Source organism: Castanea sativa, chromosome 1 (genome assembly GCF_040712315.1).
Source record: "Castanea sativa cultivar Marrone di Chiusa Pesio chromosome 1, ASM4071231v1".
NCBI classification, from domain to species: domain Eukaryota; kingdom Viridiplantae; phylum Streptophyta; class Magnoliopsida; order Fagales; family Fagaceae; genus Castanea; species Castanea sativa.
In genome coordinates, this window is record NC_134013.1 from 73709992 (window position 1) to 73734119 (window position 24128).

At 34.4% G+C, this 24128-nt stretch overlaps 2 protein-coding genes across 4 annotated transcripts; both read right to left on the reverse strand.

Moving 5' to 3' along the window:
- Nucleotides 1-347: 347 nt before the first annotated feature.
- LOC142615009 (vesicle transport v-SNARE 13) lies at nt 348-6335 on the reverse strand. Of its 3 annotated transcripts, XM_075787678.1 has the most exons (7): nt 5986-6113; nt 5752-5867; nt 4280-4466; nt 2031-2089; nt 1755-1943; nt 1183-1353; nt 348-773 (listed from the first exon to the last, which is right to left on the reverse strand). In XM_075787678.1, exons 3-7 carry the CDS (start codon nt 4317-4319, stop codon nt 624-626), a joined length of 609 nt encoding a protein of 202 aa, XP_075643793.1. In that variant the 5' UTR covers nt 4320-4466; nt 5752-5867; nt 5986-6113; the 3' UTR covers nt 348-623. The 3 variants fall into 3 exon arrangements, with proteins under 3 accessions (XP_075643793.1, XP_075643779.1, XP_075643785.1); XM_075787664.1 differs by lacking the exon at nt 4280-4466 and having other exon boundaries at nt 5986-6335; XM_075787670.1 differs by lacking the exon at nt 4280-4466 and having other exon boundaries at nt 5752-5893; nt 5986-6119.
- Nucleotides 6336-7268: 933 nt separating this feature from the next.
- On the reverse strand, nt 7269-13725 carry LOC142615164 (ARF guanine-nucleotide exchange factor GNOM-like). The gene is made up of 3 exons (XM_075787867.1): nt 13468-13725; nt 11706-12519; nt 7269-11377 (listed from the first exon to the last, which is right to left on the reverse strand). The coding sequence occupies exons 2-3, from the start codon at nt 12438-12440 to the stop codon at nt 7721-7723; spliced, it is 4392 nt and encodes a 1463-aa protein (XP_075643982.1). The 5' UTR covers nt 12441-12519; nt 13468-13725; the 3' UTR covers nt 7269-7720.
- Between the last annotated feature and the right edge of the window lie 10403 nt (nt 13726-24128).

Below are 24128 nucleotides of genomic sequence, written 5' to 3' on the forward strand. Positions count from 1 at the left end.
TGCTTAATCAATAACAATGAAACAGCAGATCTGCTCGTCTATTTTATGAATCAGGAACCCTTTTTCCCCTTCTCTTGGTAGCATTACATTGGGATTTAATCAAGTGTACCTGCAAATCATAAGCAATCATGTACTTGTTCTGTACATGAATCATTCATAACCAACAAGAAATCACAACTAATATTGAAAGAGATTAAATTGGATATATACGCGAAGCAATAACATCGCATTTAGGATCTTGTAGCCTGTAGTTGATTCCAAAACCAAATATCTTCTAAGAAAAAGCATAAGCATTGAATAATGGACATGATGAAAATTTCTTCAAAAGCATTGGAATAGAAATCTGATTTGATGATTTGAAAATTATACTCCGCATTGTATTTACTCATCATAGGGGAATCACGATTCCATACATAACAAAAGTTACAATGCAGAACACATTATACATTCAGTGATGAACATAGCAAATCACCATGTCGCTGTTACTGAACAGCTAAATATCTTTATGTTATCACTCAATTGCACGCTCCCAGAAAAACCAAGCCAAGCACAATATAAGAAGAAATAAAAAAATCGGTGTACCACAGAGACACCCACAAGCCCAACAAGAGAACATGTCCTTACTATTTAAGTTTGAAGTACAAGATCAAGGCAATAGCAATGACAAGAACTGCAATTATGGAGCCAATCATCCACTTGTTCCTGCTCATTCTCCTTGACATGTTTGTCAAAATTTTCTTGCTCCTTCCTATGTTATCATCCACTCCGTGCAGCTGAAATATCAGAAATACCATCAGGAAGATACAGTGGCATATATTTTCAAAACTACTGCTGCAGTTTGAAATCCTAGACCTTCGGTAGATGGCAAAATACTCATACTTTACAGCTAAAACTTGAAGTTAATATAATGGTCAAAGATAATAGAAGTTCAACGCTAAGCACTACTGTGAGACCAAAAAAACAATAAATAAAACACAGAGACATACCCCCAAAAAAAAAGTGTAAATGATGCAAAAGAGTGGCATGCAAATGTTCCGAAGTGAAACACACCAATTACTGTTTCAAATTTTACTCAAAAGGGGAAAAAAAAGGAAAAAAAAAATGAAACTAAAATGCAATCTTCTTATTGTAGAGATTTTAGTCGAACACTAAATTAAGTTTGAAGTGCTCGAAAATAGTTACCGTGTTATTAGCATGCAGGAGAGACTGTCGCTGAGAATGCAAATCTTGAAGAATTGAAACACCAAGCTCCTCTGTTTCCAGCATGGTTCTTCTACTTTCTTTAATTCTGTCACCAGATTTGCCTAATCTCTCTGTTGTTGTCATCAGTCTTGTTCTCTGATCAGCTGATGCCTATTGCATATGTATCAATTATTTGTGTCAAATGAAAATCCATGAATTCAAAGAAAAAGGAATGTCATCAATATTCACCAGATATCAGTCCTCCAAATAAGAGACTAAAATTTCAATTTACCACAATGGGGAAGCAAAACAGAGTAAGAATTTTTAAAAAGTAAAAGACTTTGTACTGCCCTAGATTGTCTGTTTCCCTGGACCCATTAACTTAAGACTGCCATCATTCCAATGACAAAGTAAACTGCAATAGTAAATAAAAATGGCACCAAAGAAGATAGAAAACTGGATATCTCTTTCCAATAAGTTACTAAATCAATCATAAAACCACTAACAGATAATGAATCACAATGGCATATCACAGCAATAAGCATAAGGAAATCATGCAATTTTAGACATACCGTGAGTGTATCTGCCATGCCTGATTCCAGCAACTCATCTCGAGCTCCAGCATTTAAGTTGCCTGATACAATTCTCTTGACTTCGGTTTTCAGATTGTTCAGATCTGATTTATATTCCCTCAACTTAGCAAGAAGCACAGCCTTGACATTAGGTTGCAAACTTCTCGCCTCGAGATCCATTTTCCGAATCTGAAACATTTATGAGAAACATCTCTATTACTACTGCAGATACAAAACATTGAAAATCACCCTAGGAAGAAAGAGTAAAGAGGGTACCAAAGCTTCTGCCTCATCAATTCCAGCCTTTATTTCAGAAACCTTTTGCTTCTTTTGCTCTGCAGATCAATAAGACATTATAAGTGGCTTCTGGTAGGCCTTGACAAATCATTGCCCATAGCACTTAAATAAAAGTAAAGGGGGGAGGGGGAAGTGGACGGGTATCTATCACTCCACATATTTTAAGCATGTGTAAAGAACCAAAGTACAAGTCAACTATTATTAGTATCCATGATTTATGGGCTGTCTTCCTAAGAAAACCTAGGAATTTAGAATATATGGCCGGCCTACATAAGAAAGTGACAGGATGGTTGTAATAAGTTATAAGGTGCTTGGAGATTGACAGAACATGGTCGCGATATGCAATGCCTAGCAAAACGGCTTATCAAAAAACATTACCATCAAGTTAATGCTAAGTGCATATGGGGAGTTAAGAGAAAGATAATGATTACGATGGTGATGGTGATGGTGATGGTGATGGTGATGGTGATGGTGATGGGAGAGAAAGGGGACAAAACGGAAGAACTAGGCGATTAATTCCCTTAACAAACAAAATACTCAACATTCCGCAACTTAAGTCTTACTTTAAAAGGCAGAACTAGGCAATTAATTCCCTTAACAAACTAAATACTCATCATTCCACAGCTGCAGTCTTACTTTGTATGAGCAAATCATATCTGCATCAGGAATTCCCCAAGAAAATCTAATTGTACAAAGACTTTGTTTTGGGATAAATCTAATTGCACAAATACTTGTGCAGAAAATATGCACATACCTCTCACAGGGCGGAACTCACTACCCATTTCAATTCCACCCTTGTGAGAGATCTGTGCACAGCTTGTAAGCAAACCTTTTTGCAAATAGCACAACTCAAATAAGCAACTCTTTACTTAGAAGCTATCAAATAAGCTCCCACCCTTGTGAGAAATCCATGCACAGCTTGTAAGCAAACCTTTGAGCAAATAACACCACTTAAATAAGCAACTCTTTACTTAGAAGCTATCAAATAAGCTCCCACAATCTAATTTAAAACTCAAGAAAAATTAATAAGAACTTCTATAACTACTGAAAAAGGATCCAGTGGGTGATGCCGATGACGGTTGCCTCTCTTCTTTTTGGATGGAGGAATTGGTTGGGGAAACATTTTCAAATGTTTGGAATATGGTTCCAGCTTGTCTTATGCGGTTAATCTGGCATTAATACTCGTACTTTAGAAGATACTGAGAGATGTGTAGATCTTTTGAAGTATATGCTAGTTGGGACTTTGTTTTAGTGGTCTAGGATTTGGGATGTGCAATGTATTTCCATTTAAGATTTTCTTCTTTCTGTCTGTATCTCTTCTCGAGTTACTTGTATTATTTTTAAGCACAGAGTGTTCATCATCATGAACACAATGTACTTTTCATGCAATAAAACTTTGATTACCTATCCAAAAAAAAAAAAACTACTGACAAATCAAGAACCGTTAACTATGAAACTTTTTACATTCTGCCGAATTTGTAAACCAAGGGAAAAATAAGCTTTGGCCAAGTGAACAACACTAAAAAATTAATAAACAAACCAAAGGCCAACACTCAGTCAGTCCACAAACAAATAGTACTCCTGACGCAGGACAACCAGAACAAAATTGAAAGAACAATAAAATAAATGAATATGACCTAAGAGTCAGCACCTAGGCCTTGCTTGGAGTCAGCACCTAGGCCTTGCTTGGAGTCAGCACCAAGCGGAAAAACCACTAGGAGTTAACACCCAGCACCTAGGGTAGACCTAGAGTTGGCACCAGACCAAGGAAAGACCAAACGGCCATTTTTTTCATTCATCAAAATATCAACTATCTTCTCAAGGAATACAATAGGTTGCTTATAAAGGGTTGCTAAACCCTAGTTCTAATTGGCTAGGAAACCCTAATTGCCTTATTACAAAAATAACCTTGCTTCCAAATTAAAATACTAATAGCCTAATAAACTACTAGGACCTAAAACATAAAAATACAATTGACTTGCAAACATAAATAATATTAAATAATAATTTTCTTGCATCTCCCGCATCAACTCCCACAAGGCAACAACCAAGACATTAAAAAAGCAACACAACAATTCCAAACCGACATGCCAACATGCTGTCATCACATGCATAGGAAACAATAGCCTAACATGTAACCACGGCAAACAAAACCTTCAACAGGCTATGAACAGGCTTAAGCAATTGCACAACACAACATTTGCACAAAAAGGAGAATTAGCACATACCAGAGTCAAGCATATCAAGACTCCCAACAGGAAAGATCATTGGTCATACAGTGATTAGACCATACAAGGACAGATCGGTGTGGTAAGAAGTACTTCCAGTGGTTTAACTATCTTCCACTTGATTGTCAGAGGTTGTCAGGGCCTCAGAGATGTTTCTCGGTGTAGCAGTAGTCACAATGAAGGCTTACTGCAGGTTTACAAACCAAGAATATTGTCACCTACATGGTTCATGGTTGTGGGTGGTGACAGGGTTTGTCATTGGTGCAGATCGGGGTCAAGTTTATAAGTTTCTCGGCTTTTTTTTAGGTTTAAATAATGTATGTAATGTGGCCACCAGAGCTAATGGAAAAAAAAAATAAATAAATAAAAAGAAGAAGCCGACAATGGCAGTAAGGGTGAATTTCTTTTACGATACCATGTTCTCAGGATGAGTGTTTAGGGTTTATTAATTACCCTAATATACATGTACATTATTTATATATGTCGGTACTTACACAAATATCACAATATGACAATTTTACCCCTATCACACACATATATGTAAAAAATCTTATCAAATACTTTGTCACAGTTAACTCTCCTAATGCCAAGAGCATTGTAACTTGATGGCATTGACTGGTTTTCTCTAGGAGAAACAGGATTCAAATCCTCCTCCCCCACTCATAACAATTTATCCAAAAAATATTATCCTAATATGATTATGCTGTTGTATTCTGATGATACATAAAACATACAACAAAATGGCTCTCATTGAGAGTACAGTTTAGCTCTACACCTCAAAAATGCTAAGAAAGTTATCAGAGAAGTGGAACAAGAACAATGCAGTACTGGATTATCCAATATCATTCAGAACCTTTAGAATTCAGATTCTTCTCCCATTCATGTCAATATCATCAAATGTTAAGAATTTCAACAGACAAATTGCACCCATAAATCTCAAATGTAATAGTGTAGTCACCATTTGACTACACATGTCAATTCACAAAAGGATTCCATCTAAAAGTCTAACTCAATCCAAGAAATGAATTGTGTAACTAATCGTAGATTAAGCTCACATTCGTATTGATCATTACTAACATATCAGATAAGATCACTCACCCTCAATATGAATAATCTTTCGAGCTAGCGCGAAAGTAGCGGGCAAATTTTTTCGGATTCATACCAGCCAATCCAATCCAACAAAAATCCCTCTCTTCAAAAATTAATTAATTTCTAAAAATCTACAAATGATAACCTTAATTTTGTTGCGTAATTCACACAAGCCAAAAATTACATCAGGGCATCAATGTATCAACTAATTAAAGCTTTGCCACCTTCATAAAAAATTCAAAATTTATCAACATATATGCATCAAAATTCAAAATTTCAAAGGGCAAAACATACATACACACACACACACAGAGACAATAAATCAACATGAATTTAGACTTAAAACAAAAATTGAGAATTTGAAAGAGGAGTTTTTGAATTACCGCCATTAAGAGCACCAGTTGCCGTACACTTCCTGGAGAGATTCGCCGAGAGCTCGCAGTATTGGCGCTCATATCCTTCGAATACCTCACTCATCGTCCCAAACCTTATACTCTTCCTGTTCAATCACCGATCAACACATATCTAGCTCCATCAATCATCAAAATCAAAATAAACAGCTTAGAAACCCTAAATAGAAACGAAATGAAGAGAATCGGTGATGGAAAATAAAGTACCAAACGAAGATCGGGTTGAATTGGTCGGGCCTGAGATGACCGGAGATCGGAGAGCTCGCCGGTGCGCGTTTTTGGCGTTTTTCTTTTCGAAATGATGAGAGTGATAAAGTGCGTGGCACGACAGACACGAGGGTGATGGAGGACTGGTGTGGTGGGTTGTAAATAGGAAAGTTGATGTACTGCACGCGCTAAAATGCGCGTGAGAGAATTGTGGAATTGTGACACGTGGAAAATTCTGGAGGTGGATGTATTGGTTTTGGCTTTGAGTCACTTTCTGGTTCTAGCTGTAGTTGGTCCTTGAGCAGCGGCATCGCTTTTCTCACATCTCAGACCCTCTCAAATCTCACTCTATTTGTAATCTGGATAAAGAAATCCTAGTAATTAGATGGATTGTTTAGAATTAGAATTACCTGATATCATATGTGAGTGTTATTTACAAAATAAAAATGGTAAATGTTTTTTTATATAACGATCTTATTTTATTTTATTTTTTTAATTAAAAAACTATATTAAATTCATTATTTTATATAATACTAATGGTATATATACAAAGGTAATTTCAAAATCTCAAAACATAAACCAAAATATGTCAGTATCAAAATATTTCATTCTAATTGACAAACTAAAATGAGTTCATAACATCGGCCTTGACCTTTTCACCAATTCAAAGGGAGCTTATTTGTGTCGTCGAAGAATTATAGTTTATGGGAGCTTAAGAGTTTGTAGTTGACCAAATGATGCACTAAGTTATTGTTTATATTTCCTTTTTTTTAAGAAGTACTTTTTTATTATATTCCTTAGTTTTTTTTTTTTTCCAATTAACTTATGGCATACACATGCAGAATGCACAAATAGTAGTGCTAGACACAATGAAAACATTAACTCTCCATTGTTATTTATTACATAAAATTTTTAATTCATGTTCAAAATTTTCTCATTGAAATATATGGGTAGTTAGAAATGATTGACAGTACTGGGGACGATGTTAAGGAATAAAGTGGCAATAGGATATATATAGTCCAAACAATTCACAATGGAAGTACATGAAACAGGTTACTGCTCCAATCATGAATGTGGTTGCTATTCAAATTTCAAAACCCAAAATTATTTCCTAAAATTCATATACTTCTGTCTTTCTCAAACAATTAATAGAGTGTGCATGGCAAATTTGTACAGTTAGAACTGATAAAATTGTCTCCTATGAAAGTAACATATGGTCTACCCAAAGTAAAAAGATTTTAAAAATAAAAAATTATATATCAGACCCCATAAAAATTGAGTGATGCTTTGAAAAAATCACAGCTGAACTAATCCATTGTATTATCATAGTATAATGACACTAGGTATACAGAGGACATGGTGCAATGTGATAATCTTGGTGCAGAAACTAATAAAGCCAAATACAAAATTTAAGCGAGGGATCTTCTTACAGCCCCTGGAATTATAGCAGGGAATGGCACTCCCCTAACACTCTAAATGAGTCCCTGGAGTGGAGCAAATTGTCAAAGTAGGAAGGTTCCCAAGTTTGTTTCCCTTATTCGGTTAAGCATTTCCTCCAAGAATGTCTTCAAATTGATGAAGTCTAAACTCTCAAATCTATAACTATCAACATCCAACTGCAGAAAACAGCCTTTGCAGCTGGTACAACTTTAGCAAACCAGTAAGGAACATTTTAGGCCATTCAAATTTCCCAAGACACATCACAATCAACAACCCTCCTTTATGAAAATTATCCTTAAACTGTGGTCTCACTGGACTGAACAAGCACAGCCTCATCAGCAGCAGGAATTCCTGCTTCCTTTAATTGCTTGGCCTGCAACTGCTCCAATTCCTGAGGAGGGAACACTTCTGATTGCAAAGAAGGGGTTATATTCTTCACATGCAACCATGTCAACTGCCAAAAACTATCCCCACCTATGGTATCACTAGGCACAAGTAATCCTGTCGTCTTCATCACAAATAGGGTGTTCTTGAGAAGCTCAGGAACCAATTCATGAATCTTCTCACTACGCCTTCCCCTGAATTTTGTGTTCATGTATCTCTCCATACGATTAAGAACTCCTAGCCATAGTTTGCAGAAGGACGGTAACTGCCAGAGATCCAATAGTAACTGTAAGAACACTTTTGACATGAGTTTCATGGCTAGAACAAGCGTTCCATCCATATTCCGGTAGTCCTTTGGAGAGTTCCCCACTGTAATTTCTAGTAAATCATCAAGCAATGTGAAGATCACCTGATCGAAACACTGCAACCACAAGGCATTTGAAAGGTGAATCCCATCCACTCCTGCCAAAGACCTCTGTAGCATTAAAATAGCATGGTTCCTCACGTCTTCTCTCTGATCTAAACATACTTTCCTCAATCCTTGCACCAGCCTCAGCCACATCTCGCCAATATCTTGATTCACTTTCTTAGCAGCCTCCTCACCAACAGAATTCATCTCACAAGACCAGCTGACAAGACAAACAACAGAACCTGCCATCAAATCTAGGGCAGAAACAGAACGATCAACCTCCCCAACCCGAGACTCAGCAAACTGCCTTGCTGCATCCACACAAAGAACATAATTGGATGGCAACAGGTGTGTCCCATCAGACATGATAAATGCTAGAGCCTCAAACCCCACGTCAGATGCTTCTGGATGCCGAGCTGTAATAGATAGCAAGGAAATAATTGTGCGCCAACCTGCATTGGATCGAATATGAGCTGAATTTGCCTTTACAAGGCGCAAAACTTCTTGCGTTATGTGTTCACAATAAGCATCAGCAACCCGGGCATCAAGTTTTAAAACCAGGTGAAGTGACCTGAGAAGTTCGTCAGTCAGGTTTTCCTTGTAGGGAAGCAGTCGCTGGCATATCTTCAGGAGCCCAAAGACAGCCTTTTCCACCAGAGTGCAAGGCATAATAGTCGACTGAACAATATCAGATATGTGCTCATAAACACCTTGCCAGATAAGCATTATCCTGTCTCGGTTATTCAGTGTAATGGCAATCAGCAACTCCAGGCAGAAGACTGCAGTGTTTTCATCCTCATAGAAGCTAGTTCCCTTTCGGAGTTGGCCTGCAGCCAAGATAAGGGCCTTCACAAGCTGCAATAAAGACTCAGCTTGGAGAAACTTGCTCTCTGTAAAAATGCTATCAATGTGGAAAGTCTGTATAGTCTCACGAGTGCGTTGCTGAGCAGCAAGTTCTTCCTCTGTTGGTTGTGACCTTGGCTCCTCCACATCAAATGATAAGAGCTGGCTGAACCGGCCCATAAGGCCAGATGATTTACGAGTAGGGATAGATGGCATATTTGGTGTTGCCAAGGATGTAGTAGCAGGTTTCCCCCGGTCTGAGTCAGATGGGGGCTCTATATCATCAACCGCATCACTAGCCAACCGAGCAGGTAGAAGGCCAAGCTTGTGCAAGCTTAAGACACATTCCAGTATGTTCTTCCAGCTAGAACGGATATAATCACCATACCTATTTGCTATGGTGAACACTGTTGTGGTTGCCATCCTGGCTTTAATGTCATCTCCAAGAGCAACAAAAGCTTCTTCAATGGATAAGGGAGTCAAGAGGGTTGTGAATTTACAGAGAGACACGACCAAATCATCCAATACATCATCAAGGTGATAGCTTGCTGCAATTTTGGCAACAGCCAAGAATCCATCAACACATGTTTGTAAAACATCCTCCTGCTCCGCCTGATCAAAAACCACCGACATAGCAGCGATTGTTGGACCTGACAGGATAGCAAACATATCATAGTTGAGGAGGTCTCTTGAATCACAGATGATAAATGGGGAAGATTTTTGGGATTTGTGAATCACATTAATCCAACGGCTTGATGTCATCATTGGAGACCCAGTACTTTGGTCCGGGACCATCTGGATTTCATTCTCACAGATTGAGTGGTACAGCTCAGATAGGACCTCACGAGGAAGATCTTTCCCACCATTGATTTTCCTATTGTTACGGATAAAGTCTTCTTCAGTCATCTTTTTCTTTACCTGAGAATTGTGTTGATCTGTGTTGAGCAATATAAGTGAATATGACAACAAGAGTGCGGCATCTTTGTTGATCAATATATGCGGTGACTGCTCATAATATCTTTCTGCAAATGCCTCAAGCACCCTCTGTATTTTTTGTGATTCTCCAGGCAATCTGAAAGTTCCCACGAAAAGACGCAATGCAATATCTAAATTCATGCCTTGGAAATCAAAAGTCCTAGCAAATTCATGAAGCACCTTTATGCAGAATTCATCATGATTTCCCAGATAATCCCCAATAAGATTCTTATCTAACCCAGCAGTGTATCTGAAAACGTATGCCACACTCTGAGGGTCAAGTTTCTCAGGCAACAAATTCATTCCTTGAAGATATTCTAGACCTTTCTTAGGATCCCTATTAAAGTGATCTGCTCCAACCATCAACCTTTTCTTGATGTACTTCATCTTATGGACAAATGGAACCCAACAATTAGGGTCGCTATAGCTCTCACATTCCATTCTCCAAAATGGTGTATATCCCTCATCATCTACCGCAGCCTCTGAAGTAAATGGTTCGTTCCCTACGCTCTCAGCCATGCCCTGAACCATGGAAATTAAGCCATCCAGGGCAACAATGTGCATTGCAGATAAAGGTCCATTCACAGGAAATGCACTTTTTGATAACAGGTTAACAAGCTCTTCAAACACATTACTGCAGGTTACGTCACAATCAAAATTTGCAAACATCTCAGCCATAAATGTCTGCTGTCTGCAGAAGTCAACTAGAGCCTCCATAGCAACCTCCTGCTGTTGGTATGACAAGCCATGTTTACTTTGGGAAAGCCTTAAAAGCACACATGACAAGAAAGCTTCAAGCTGTACTTTGAGCTCTGTTCGTAAATGATGATACAGATTAAGAACAATGCTACATACTGTTGAGAGAATCAGTGGACTCATGGACAAACCAAACTGCATAAGATTAAGAAACAATCCATCTTGAACAATAGCCAATAACTGGGGGTGTTTACTGATTGAGGGCCCAGCCAATTCAATAGCTGAGTTAATTAAGCCCAGTGCAAATAAGGGAACATCTTCATCATATGCTATAGGATTCGATCGGGGGCCAAACTCAATGTGCTCACTAACATTCAACAAAGAACACAAGAAATGAAATATCTCGACCATGCAAGGAACCCCAAAGGGTTCCATCATAAGGTTTTCATCATTTTTAGAAGCCTCCACTCCATTACTAACCTCAGTTAATTTCTCACTCGTCCCACTATCATTCATCCCACCATCCGAAGTACCCATGTGATCTTTTGAAGCATATGTGGATGATTGACCATCAGATTCAATGCCAGCATTGCCATTTTCTAGCTGCTTACTTTCAGATGTATGATCCTCGTCTGCTGATCCCACCTGTACAAGAAAGATGAGCTTTAGGAATTGACAAGGGAAAAATAGACATGCTGGTCCAAATATCCAAGAACTTAAGGATGCAAAGTTCTCTTTACAGCACCGCTCTAATAAAAAATCAGATAGTTTTTCATTCAAGGGTTCAACTACAAACCATTCAGAATTCCTAACCACTAGGTGGTCACAAACACAGAGTACTAGATTCTCCTAAAGACTTATAACCAAATTACATTGAACCACACCCCCACTTACTATGGTGCTGGAAGAATCATGTATTTTAATCTAGAGGGAATATTGCATCAAAGAGAAAGAATGCATCAAGAATCATTACCTCTTCCTGCACATATGACCTGCTTCCATTAGTCAATGCATGTTCCGTGGTGTCAATAACAGGCAGGTGAGAAAAAATACACCTAACTAATTCATGCATAGTATGGCGTGCTATCCGCTGCAACAATTCACCTTTAGAGCTAGCCTGATGAACTACACGAAAACACGTATTTACAATATTGCACACATGCTGGTTGTTCAGCCTAACTGATGCTTTACTCTTCATGCAAGCTAGAAGAACCTGAAGTATCTTCATCAGCACCACTTCTTCAGAACCAGGATCAGTTACCTCAAACCGGCAGCTTGTAACAGCATCAACTATCAAATGCATAGCATCACCTACATTCATGGTATCAAGATCAAGTATGTCAAGGCTCAATATCTTGTAAACAGATGACAATGCAACTCCAGTGATTGGTGCACCGGTTTCATCAGATCGTATGACATCCAAAAATGGTCGCAAGTACACAGCTGGGTCAATATATTGCCACTGATGTTGCCAAGAAAAAATTTGCTTCCGTAATTCTTTCAAGGAATGGATGAGTGAGTGCTCTAGCTGATCATCATCTGCCACATAACGAACTCCCCACCGTACATTTCTCCGCATCACAGCCAAAACAGCACCTATTTCGAAATTAATCATACATGCCAAAGCACCTCTGGAAGGCTTAATGGGAGATTCCTCCCTTAGACCATTAGATGAATTGGTTCCAAAATGTGGATTTAGGTGCCCCATATTTATTCCAGTTTCTTGATACAATTCAATTTATGTCTGAACCATGCATCCAGAAACAATAAACACAAGATCCCGAAACCTGGCCAAATCATTCCATTCACTTGATTAACACAGGTAGTCAAGCCAACTAATTCAAATATAAATTTATGTAAGATCTTACTGTTGAATGACAAATAGATCTTAAAAAAAATGTAATAAAGTATGTAACTTTGAATTTCAAGTTATACACTAAAGAAGTTACATGTCCATGAAACATGAAGATAACAAGAAAACATTTAATTTACTTAGCAGCATAGAAATTTTCTCTATTCACGCACCCTACATAACCAATGAGAGGAAAACAAACAAAATAAAAATTCCTCAACACTAAACTAGTGAAGTCAGGTGATTAAGCTCTGAAGGTACAAAAAGAGCAATACTGTATTAATTTAACAATTTTTTTGTGGTTGCTTCCACAGTCCTCTCCTCTTTTACTATCAAAATATATTGATATTCTTCTTGTTTGTCAGAATACAAGGAAGTCTATCTACCACTCAGAACTAAACAAAGAGACCCTTTTAATAAATTATTGCTCTAAGCCAAAGCCATTGAATACTTTTTTTTGTTTTTTCAATAAAAAATGTTCATCCAAGACACAAACTTCAAACCCAATTTGGCTTTCAAGCTCACATTGCATAATTCAATTACCACATATTTGCTAGAACTAAATCATTTACTCTATAATTCAATCAAAGTAAACAACAAAAACCCAATTTGGGCATTAATGCAATAGAGCCATAGACTACAAAGACAAATAAAAAACAGTCCATATTACCAGATCTAACACAATTCAAGAACTTAAACTAAATTCCCACATAAACATCAATACAAGCAAAATTCAAGCTTTATCACAATGACCCATCAAATCTAAGTCAATCAGAATGACACAAAGGCAACAAATTTCAGATTTAACAAACGGATCCAAACAGAACCAATTGCAAAAAAAAAAAAAAAAAAAAAACAAAAGATAGACATAGAATTAGCGTACCTTAAAGGGAACCCAGGTGGAGAATTTGGTTGAGGGAGCTCAGAGAAATGGGATCACGTGAGAAATGAGGGACAGTTTTGTTTTTGTCACATGGAATCTGAAAATGGGTCTTTGGGCCTTTTCGCATTTCACAGGAGAAGATGAAGAAGAAGATCTTTGAGTTTGAGTTTGAGGCCGCGCGTTTCTTTATGGGTTTTTTGTAAACGTTTCGGGCTCTGGTAGCAGGCAAGTAACAAGCGGCGAAACGAGGATTGTTGGAATGTTAATCAACTATAAAAATTCATATACATCAACCCCAAAAAAAAAAAAAAAACCCCTTTTAAAATCTGAATTCATTATCGTCTACTCTAATCAAGCATCTCTTTTTAAATTTTCATTTTTAATTTTATGTTTTATTTCTTTATTATTTTAGTTTTATTTGAATAACTTATTTGGTTTAAACTTTAAACTTAAAAAAATAAGTCGAATAAAAATAAATCCGATAAAAATACAATTATAATTTTTTTATTGATAATAAAATACAACTATAGTTAATAAACTATTATTCATTAATAATTATCATCTATAATCTAATAAACATTTCTTTCTTTCTTTCTCTGTTTTTCTAATCCTTTTTTTTCTGTGTCTTACGCTTTTATTTTTATTAGTTCCAAATTGTCTATGTTTTTCTAGAACTGTAAGACTAAGTGAATGTGAACGTCATTCAGTACCATGAGATAATGGAAAGAAATGCCAAACACACATACCTTGTGGTCCAAATTTTCATTTTTATAATTTTTTTTTATTCCAAAATTTTCATTTATATTAGCTAAGCACATTAATTTCTTTTTTCTACTAGATATATTGTTGTAATAATAAAAAGATGTGCAAATATAGAATTAATCCCTAAAATTGCATCATGCTTTTTTTTTTTTTGATGGGATATCATGCTTTATTTTGATTCCTAAAATTTAAAAAATATCTTATTGCTAAAAAAAATTATAAATACCAAATTAGCCACTCCGTAATCCTGTTGTTATAATGGAGTGTTAATCATCAAGTGACTTCGTCGAATTTTACCAAATTATATAGCAAATGCCACGGATAGTAAGGTTATGAAAGAACGTATTTGGTATGTTTACAAAAATTTTAAGACTAAAAAACTTGCATTTAAATTAGGAAGCAAACCTTTTTTTTTTTTTTTCAAAGATAATTACAACATGCGGCTAACCTCGCAGCTCGAACCATGTCCCTATTAAACCCTCAACCATTTTGAGAAAGAAATTAGGAAGCAAACTTTATATTTTTGTAGAAAACTATTTTGCATTATTGTATCATCTGAATATATAATTAGAATATAAATTTTACCACCACATATCTTTAGTACCATGGTCATCCCACAAGTATAAATGCTTACAAGGTGTGGAGGATAAGAACCGGGTTCAAGTCTCTAGTAAGAAGTTTTACACACATATACACTTATGTGGCGTTTGGTATGGGGTAAGGGGAAGCTAGATTCCCTCTTTAATCCCCTTTAGTAAGAATGTTTTTTTTTTTAGAATGTTTCAGTAGGAATGTGGATTCCTTTTAAAATAGTTGGGTATCCAGATTTCCAAACTTAAAGTAAATTATATTTTTTATAAATTGACAATTTTAACCACTGTTCCTTATCATTTAAGCAATTGAGATAAAATATAAAACAAATTATTAATATCTTTTCCTTTGTTTTTATCTCTTCCCGTCAAAACAACATTATCTCCTTCTGCTAAAACAACATAAATAGAATAGACAACTCTGTTAATATATTCATGTTTTCTTCTTTTAGACTATAGTTTTAATAAATTTGTCGTAATTTATAGTTTATATTTTGTTTTTCATTATTTATTTAGAGAAATATTTTTTTTTTTTAAAGACTTATATTAAATTTACAAATCTAAGGATAGAATGGAAAGAATAAATAATTCAGTTAAGATTCTTGAAAATAAACCAAACATTATAATCTTACATTCCTAAGAATCTTATTAGATTCCTAATTAAACAAAACATAGGAATAGTTACATTGCTAGGCATCTAGATCGCAAGACATTACATTTCCAGGAATTTGGATGCTAAGAGTAATGTAAATTCCCTCATACCAAACGCTACCTTAGATTATTTTAAAGTAGAATTTTTATCTCGTATCAAAAAAATTAGAATAGAAATCTTGATGTCAAATTTTCATTATTTTTAAAACTACTCTTATTGTTTATTCAAAAATAATTTTCCCAAAAATAAAAATTAAGGACAAAAAAATAATTTGCAATTCATTAAAACTATCCCAATTTTTTCCCCATATTTATATTATAACTACTAAAGCTTTTAAAATTCTTTCACACCTAGAAAATTTCTCATCTAAACAAAAAGACTATTATACAATGGACTTTTAATCTCTCTCTCTCTCTCTCTTTCTCTCTCTCTCTCTAAGCATGAGTATTGAGAGTGCAAGAGACTAGTATTAACTATTGAAAAAAATTTACCTCCAAATAAGTTTTTATAAGTTTACCATTGTATAAGTTGCAACCTACAATAATTGTGGTATGTTAAAGTATTCTAGATGAAAGGCAATTATTGATGGTTCATTTTACTATATTATCATATATAAATCTACCTCTGTCCCAAATTCTATATCTTGATTTTAAAATATATGCTTAGTAATGAAAAATTTTACAAATCTTCTCAAATTAAAATGTCATAATATCATTTAAGTTATATTAGCACGATTTTTAATAATTCTTTTAAGATAAGGATATTATGATAAGTTCAAGGAGTGAAAATTTCAATTTTTAGGAAGTAGATATGTATTTTGAGCTTAAAAAGGAAAACCTTATATAATGTTTAGAGATGAAAGACTCTTCATTCGAAAATTAGACATGAATGATAAATTGTAGCTTGTTTTTACTCAAATTCTAATATTTATCTTTTTGGTTTTTTATAAAAGAGATTTTATGAAAGAGATTATGATATAAAAGTTCCTAAACATAAATATCACATTTTTATCATTTAATAATATGGGATATGTCATAGTTTATCCATTCTTTCTAGTGAGTGTTGTTTCTTAAAAAAATAGAGGAATCTGGAATAATTGTCACATATTACTTAAGAGTGTGTTGTGTATAATATACTTGTCTCATAGTCTCACCCTCCATTAAAAATTATAATGGTTTTTTTAATAGAGTGTATAGTGTGCTTTAGTATTAAAAATGTAATATGCATTATGCTATGCCATCAAGCACGTGACAACAACCACATGCTTGTAAACCTTTTTTTCACAAATATGCAAGGCTTCACTAAAACAAAATCACTTAGGTTATGCTTGGTAATAGTTTTTATTTTCTATTTTCAAAAACTTGTTTTTGGGAATATAAAGAAAAAACAATTTTCTTGTAGTTTTGAAATCAAAAACATGTTTAGTTAGTTAAAATTAAAAAGATAGTTTTTTGAAGCAAAAAAGTAGAAGAAAATACTAAAATATGTTGTTACTAGGATTTGAACTCTAATACTAACTCATTAAATGAGACAAATTCATTAAATTAAATACGTTTTTTCATTGACTTTTAAAAATTAGAAACTGAAAACAACCTTTTGCATATTTTAATTTCCTTCAAAAATTGAGTTTTGAAAACAATTTTTGTTTTCTGTCCATTTTGAGTTGCCAAACAAATTTTTTAGTCTCAAAAATAGAAAACTATTTTTGAAAATAGAAAATAAGAGGAAAAAACAATTAGCAAACATACCCTTACTATTCTCCCGAAGGCAATTTCATAACAACTAAAATATTAATAATCTTTCTCCACGGAATAAATTATTATAACCAACAGAAAATTTACAAATTATAAGAAAAAAAACACGAAAAAGATTAATGTCTGACATTTAAGTTTATGATAATGAAATTCTTCCCACTTATCATTTCAACGAGAATTCGATATGGTTGTTATTCCTCATGATCTAGAATAAATATTGAAAAACAATGAGCTTGACTTTTTAGTAGCTTTGTTTATTTTGACTTTAATATTTTCTAGAAAATAACTCATCTTATAGAAAGTATTTTCTAAAAAAATATTTAATTTTTTTATATTTGATAACAACCTTAAATGAGTTGAAAAATACAAAGTAATCTTTTAACTTCTCTTATTTAACTTGTCTTGAGATAAAGTTGTTTTCAAAAAAAAAAAAATAACTTGCCTTGAGATAAAAAAAATTTCAAAAAAATTTTAATAGAAAACAATATCTAAAAAATAAGTCATACTTTTTCTTTTTTGAGACAAACGATAGAAGTCATAATTGACTAAAGATAGTTATTATTTGACTCATTCTTTATGATACTACTAAACACTGAAAAACGCAAAAAACACACAAAATTTTCAATCAAAATAAATGGACCAAAACATTAAACATGTTTTTTTTTTGCTTGATCCAATGTTAAAAGGATTTAACTTTTTATATATAGAACTAATTTAACCAAAAACTCTATCATTTCCATGAATAATGAAATTATGAAGTTTATTAAACGAACATGTTCTAAATAATTTAAAACAATAGATTTCATAGTGAGAAATAAATTATTATTTTCATTAAATTAAGCAATATGTATTAAGTAGGGGTGACAAAATTGGACATGACCCATGAACCTAACACGACACGACACAACACGAAATTAGTAGGTTATGAGTTGAAGCTTAATGATTCGTGTCATATTCGGGTTGACACGATTAACCCGTCTAATAAACGGGTTTAGTTAGTGTCTATCACATGAAATTCGTTTAACCTGTTTGACCCATTTAATTAATGGCATTTTACCAATATACCCTTCAAACCCTAGGTATATAAACTTATTAGTTGTTATGGTTTATTTTCTTTGAGATATTATAATTGATTATTTATGATACTGAGAAATGCTTTAGTTTTGAATGATTATTTGTAATACAGTTACTCGTTATTTCTGAATTTTATATTAAGAATATTTATTTGTTTGGTTTTTCATAATTCATATCAATTTGGTTAATACTAACTTATTTTTTCTTCATTTCGATAAAATCTAATAAACAGGTTGTAGTGGGCCTTTTTGAGATTTGTGGGCTAGGCTACCTCCTGCCACACTAAGGCCCAAAGGTTCTAGGTTGAAAAGTCGAGACTGGTTCGATTGCAACTCACCTCAAACCGGCTTGTGCACAAACTAAGACCCCTTTGTTGAAAACTTTGGTCACACGCTCGTGGCAAATGAAACTGTTACAAAAGAGTTACGACAGACAAATATAATATAACAACAGTAAGGGAAACGCGCTTACTGTTAGCCAAAATAAACAAAAGATACTCAATTAGGATAAAGAAGAGAACAACACAACAACAAGAAACGCATTGTAAAAAAAAAAAAAGGCAAAGATAAAAGAAAAACGATACTGATGCTTAAACAACAAAATCAAAGAAGAATGATTAGTCTGCCGTGCTCAGTTATATTACGGAACTAAAACCAATGAGGGAACCACTTCCTCAATGTGGATAACCTCGTAGAAAGATCCTGATGTAGAAATTACCTACTTTGAGAGAAGAGATTAACCTATTGGTGCATGCCTACCATCTTACTCTTGCCTACTCTCTCTGTTTTTCTCCCTAGCTTTCTTTTTCTAAGTTTGCTACTCTGTTTTCTACCATCTTCTTTCTTGTTACTTCCGTGTTCTTTTTGCTGTTGTGATATTGTTGTGATTGTGATGATCGTGTTGATGTTGTCTACTGTTCACAGTGGAGGCTCCTTATATACTACTTGTCGTGACTGGGTTTTTACTGTTTTTCCCTTTAACCACTTTCGTTTGGGTGTGGGTGTGTTGAGGACAAATTTTTCACATCACATGGCTTCATTTCATTGGCGACCCGCACCATGTCAACACCATCATAGATTTTGAGAAAATCTCTTCTAAAGCCCAAAAGAGCCCATATTTACACAAAAAAGACGTCAAAGCCCATGGTTCAAGCTCATAGCACATCATCTCATTTTTGGCTCACGATCCAAGCTCATAAGTCATCGGGGGAATTTTGGGAGTCGTGGTTTGGAGGGCTAAGAAGTATGTTTAGTAAAATTCCAGTGGTTCAAAGTTGATAAAGGAAAGCATATTGCTTGGCATGTCTTCCCTAATTCCCTAAACTCTGATGGGTCAGTGTGCAATAGGTAACGTTTGGTAAGCCTCTCATATCACATAACACTTAAAATGATAAAACTCCTCATGCTCTTTACATAAAAATTAATGTCCATCATATAATATAAGTTTTAAAATATAATTATATCATTCCATATTAATTATATTATTAATTTCATATAAATCAATTCCAAGCACATGACTAAATATATATTAGTATCTCATATCTAGCATTAGATGCTCTCTTTACTCTCCAAGATTTGGTTAAAATACAAACAAAAAAAAAAAACCCATAATTACATCTCTAAAACTTCATCAAATATCAACCAACTAGTCTATTACTTACCAAAATTATATATAGATTAAACATATAAGGGCATGTTTGGTAACTATTTTTGTTTTCTATTTTCGTTTTCTTGTTTTCAAAGGAAAAAGAAAAAAAAAAAATTTTTTTTATTTTCTGTTTTCAAAATGAAAAACACGTTTGGTTAGTTGTTTTGAAAAACACATTTTTCAAGAACAAAATTCAGGAAATTTGTTTGGTAGTTGTTTTTGAAAAAGTTGAATTTTGTTTTCTTTGGTTAATATTTTTTTTTAAATTATATTTATTCTAATTCAAAAACATGTTTGCTGCAAAGTATTTAAAATCCTCACACCTAAAGAAATTATAAATCAATTGTTTCGTATATAACATTCAAGCCTAAAACTTTAATCATACAAGTAAGACTGAAACTATAACAATTATCAAGTGTTATAAAAGATAATCAATAATTAAAAAGTTTACTACATGGCATCAATGCCAGGGAATCAATTTCATCCAAAAAATAAAACTAAAATAACATGGCATTGTTGAAAACAATCTGATATTACTCTTATCCTCACATTATGTCCCACTATTAATACGAACATACCAACTGCCTCCTCCATTGTGATCTAGCGTGAGTTTGTTAAGAACTTATGTGATCTCTAATAGTTACAGAGACTTGTAAATATTGGCCTATCCATGCGGAATAACTCATAACATGTTCGAGGATTGTCATTCAATATCTCTTTTATAAATGCATCACCAGTCAACATAGAAATATGTTGAGGCTCCTTAGGAATATAGTTGTTTTTATTGTGAACAAACATTAGTAGGAAGAACATATCATTGTCCTCTTCCTCATCTGAAGAGGATGAACTGCTAAAATAATTTGGTTCAGCATTCATCCTAGAGAATTAAACAACAAATTTGATCTCAAATAGTGCTTTTTATTAATATAAATAAAACATTATCAACATAAATAAAACATTTTATTGGCCTAAGGGTAAAATGGCTGAACCCAAACCAGAGAGAAGAGTTTAGTCATACTTGGGACATCCGACAGCAAAACAAGCTTGGCTAGTCATGATTAAACCCCAAAAAAGTAATTTGGATAACCTGATTGTGGTCTTAGTTTGATTTGTCTGTTATATAGAAGATACATTTTCACCTAGAATGCATTGATTATGAGTCAAAATACTCGTCATCTCACTTTCCCCTTTGTCTGACATTTTTTGTTCCTATTATGAGTCAAAATTATTATATACAACAAATGCCTGATAATAAAAAAAAAGAACTCACCATAAACAGGATACAAACACTCAACAACTGACAAGAACAGATCAAACTAAAACCAGAAAACAACCCAAATTGTTAAAACTCAACCCCTTAGAAAAAAAAAAAACACAATAATTACCACACAAATCCAGCAAAACCTCTCTTCATTACCAAGCTCCTAACAATTCTCAAGCTGACTTTTCTAATATCCTTTGTGAGGTTCCGAGGACCCGAGAACCCGAAGACCCGAAGAGAGGAAGGCCGACATACAGTAGGTAAGTTGGAGCAAAGGAGTAAGGGAAGTTACCTGAAAATATCCGAAGATGATGTGGCATGGGCATTGCTGACATAAGGGTTACAAATATCCGAAGGTGGTAGGCTAAATTAGAGAGATGCATTAAATGCCCGGCAACAACCATTCTGACCGCATTAATTGGAAGATATCAGATCAATCCGTTGCATTAATGTGGATATGACCTGAACAGTGTTGAATGCAAAGCTAGAACTCTGCTCCATTACCGACAGACAGGTGTCAGAAGGAAAAACATAGTAGATTGTGAGGTGTAGAGCCATGATGAAAAGAGCAAATAGTATAAATAAGAGTCGGGGCATTATAGAGGGGGGCTTTTTGTTGTTGAACCCTCTCTACCAAATGTATTGTACGAGGACTTTTAAGTGAATAAAGCAGCAGTAACGTTTTTAAGCTGGTTTTATGAGTTTTTGGTCCTTACATCCTTCTACCTAAATTTTTATGAACTTTGTGATTTTTTGTTTATATAATTTATAAACTCCTTATTATAGAAGAATCTCTAGTGCAACTTCTTTTAAAGCCATCATAGAAGAAAAATTCAAATGGTCCTATCCATATACATCAAGGTAGCCAGAGAAACATAAAAAAAAAAAAATTTAGCATGCATTTGAACATCCCATGGAAATTAAAAAGAACCATTATTTTATATAACATCATAGAGAAATCTATCACTCTAATTAAGGCCATTACCAAAAAGCAATCATCAACAACAAAAATATAAACTAGAAGCAGAAACATTCATGAGAAGTTTGAACGAAAGTCATAACATCAATTTGACTGACAACAGCAATTCTCAAATGGCCACATACATATTCCTTAAAATACCAATCAGAATAAGATTAAGCCACTAAATTTCCATGGGTTGATCAAGCAAACCCTCAATGCTTGTTTTTCATTTTACTAATTTAAAAATCCAAGATAAGGGCTAAAAATATTCAAAGAAAATGGAAAGTTTTAAAATTAAGAATATGGCAAGGAAGTACCAGCTTCTGCTCCAAAACACTTGTCTATTTTTTTATTTAATTTTTTAGCTGTGAATGTGATAACATGTTCAAGCATTGATTACTAATTTCAATTTGAATATGCCATTGCAGACAAGTTTCTATATTTGAATTAACATTAGATTGTATCACCGTGGACTGTTTCTCATTGTTTCCCTCGCACTTGAATAAACTCCATGGGATCAAGGACTTTCTCAAGCCTTCAATTTGGAATTTATATATATAGGACAGTTTTTGATTAAACAAAGCATATTAAACAAAGCATATATATATTGAACAGAAATGCAAGACACACACAAACCCAACACCATAGAACCCACAAGCATACCAACACAACCAGAGCAAACCCAAAACCCCAAAATCCCAAACCAAACACACACTAAAAATACCCATTCTGAATAAACCCAGATTCAACGCAAAATACATAGCAAACTTCTAGCAATTTCGGAATAATCCATAAACAAAGAAAAAAGGAAAAGACCATTCACTTACCTTACAAGTTGTTCTCTCAATCAAGGTTTTCTCTGTGAGCAAGAGGGAGGCAGTGGAGGCGCAAAGCAAGATAAAGGGTTATCAGAGTTAGGCGCTAAAATATTGAGTGAAAAAAAAAAAGAGGCGCCGGAAAAACTTTTTGTCATTCTTGTGGGTCGAACTAGTGTGCTGGTTCATTAATTGGCTGTTTTCAGCCGTGTTTTAGCGTGTTTTCTTAGGTGAGGGAAAACTGAAAAACTAAAACAGCTCCAGACCAGTTTTTAGTTTCCTTCACAATATGAAAATTGAAAATAGTTTTTTATTTTTGCCTAAAAACAGTTACCAAACAAGTTTTTTGCCTTAGAAAACAGAAAATTGTTTTTGAAAATAGAAAACTAAGGAAAAAAACAGTTACTAAACATACCAATTTTTCCAAGAGAGGAAACTTAGCCGAAAATACCAATAACAATTCCAGCGGAAGTTGCAGCATCTTCTGCACAACCTGCAACAGCTCCAGCGGAAGCTGTAATAGCTTTTGCAGAAGCTGCAACAGCTCCAGCGGAAGTTGCAAACAGCTTCTATAAAAGCTCCAGTAGGTTGACACATGTCCTAAAAATGATAGCATTTGCTCATCTCAGCAGCTTGCTGTCATACCCAAAGAAACAAAGAGGATCCCATAAAGATTATCTTACCCTTTTTAGCTAAACCATGAATTTAATGTCAAGTATTTTTCTCCAAGCAAAAGATGTCATTCATATGACATCATCCAGCTGTGTCAGCAACATTTAAGTCTCTAGCTTTTCTTCTTTTGGCTAAAAAACAAAATCCGTCTAATGAGATCACTTACATTGTCAAGGACTTTCCCTTATTTGCTATTTTCCCTTCAACTAAGTTCTGATTTAGTTACATAGCTTGGCTCTATATAAAGAGGACCAAGCTACACACTAGAGGGGGGGATCCATCCCACTCCATTGTTCTGAAACTTCACTCATTTTTGCTGCCACATACACATTTTCATACTTCCTCATCTCTCTTACAAAATCTCTCTTCATAGATAACACAACACACATATTACAACACACCATTATCCATTACCCATTTTTCCCACACTCCATTGTTCTGAAACTTCATCATTTTTGCTGCCCAAAAACACA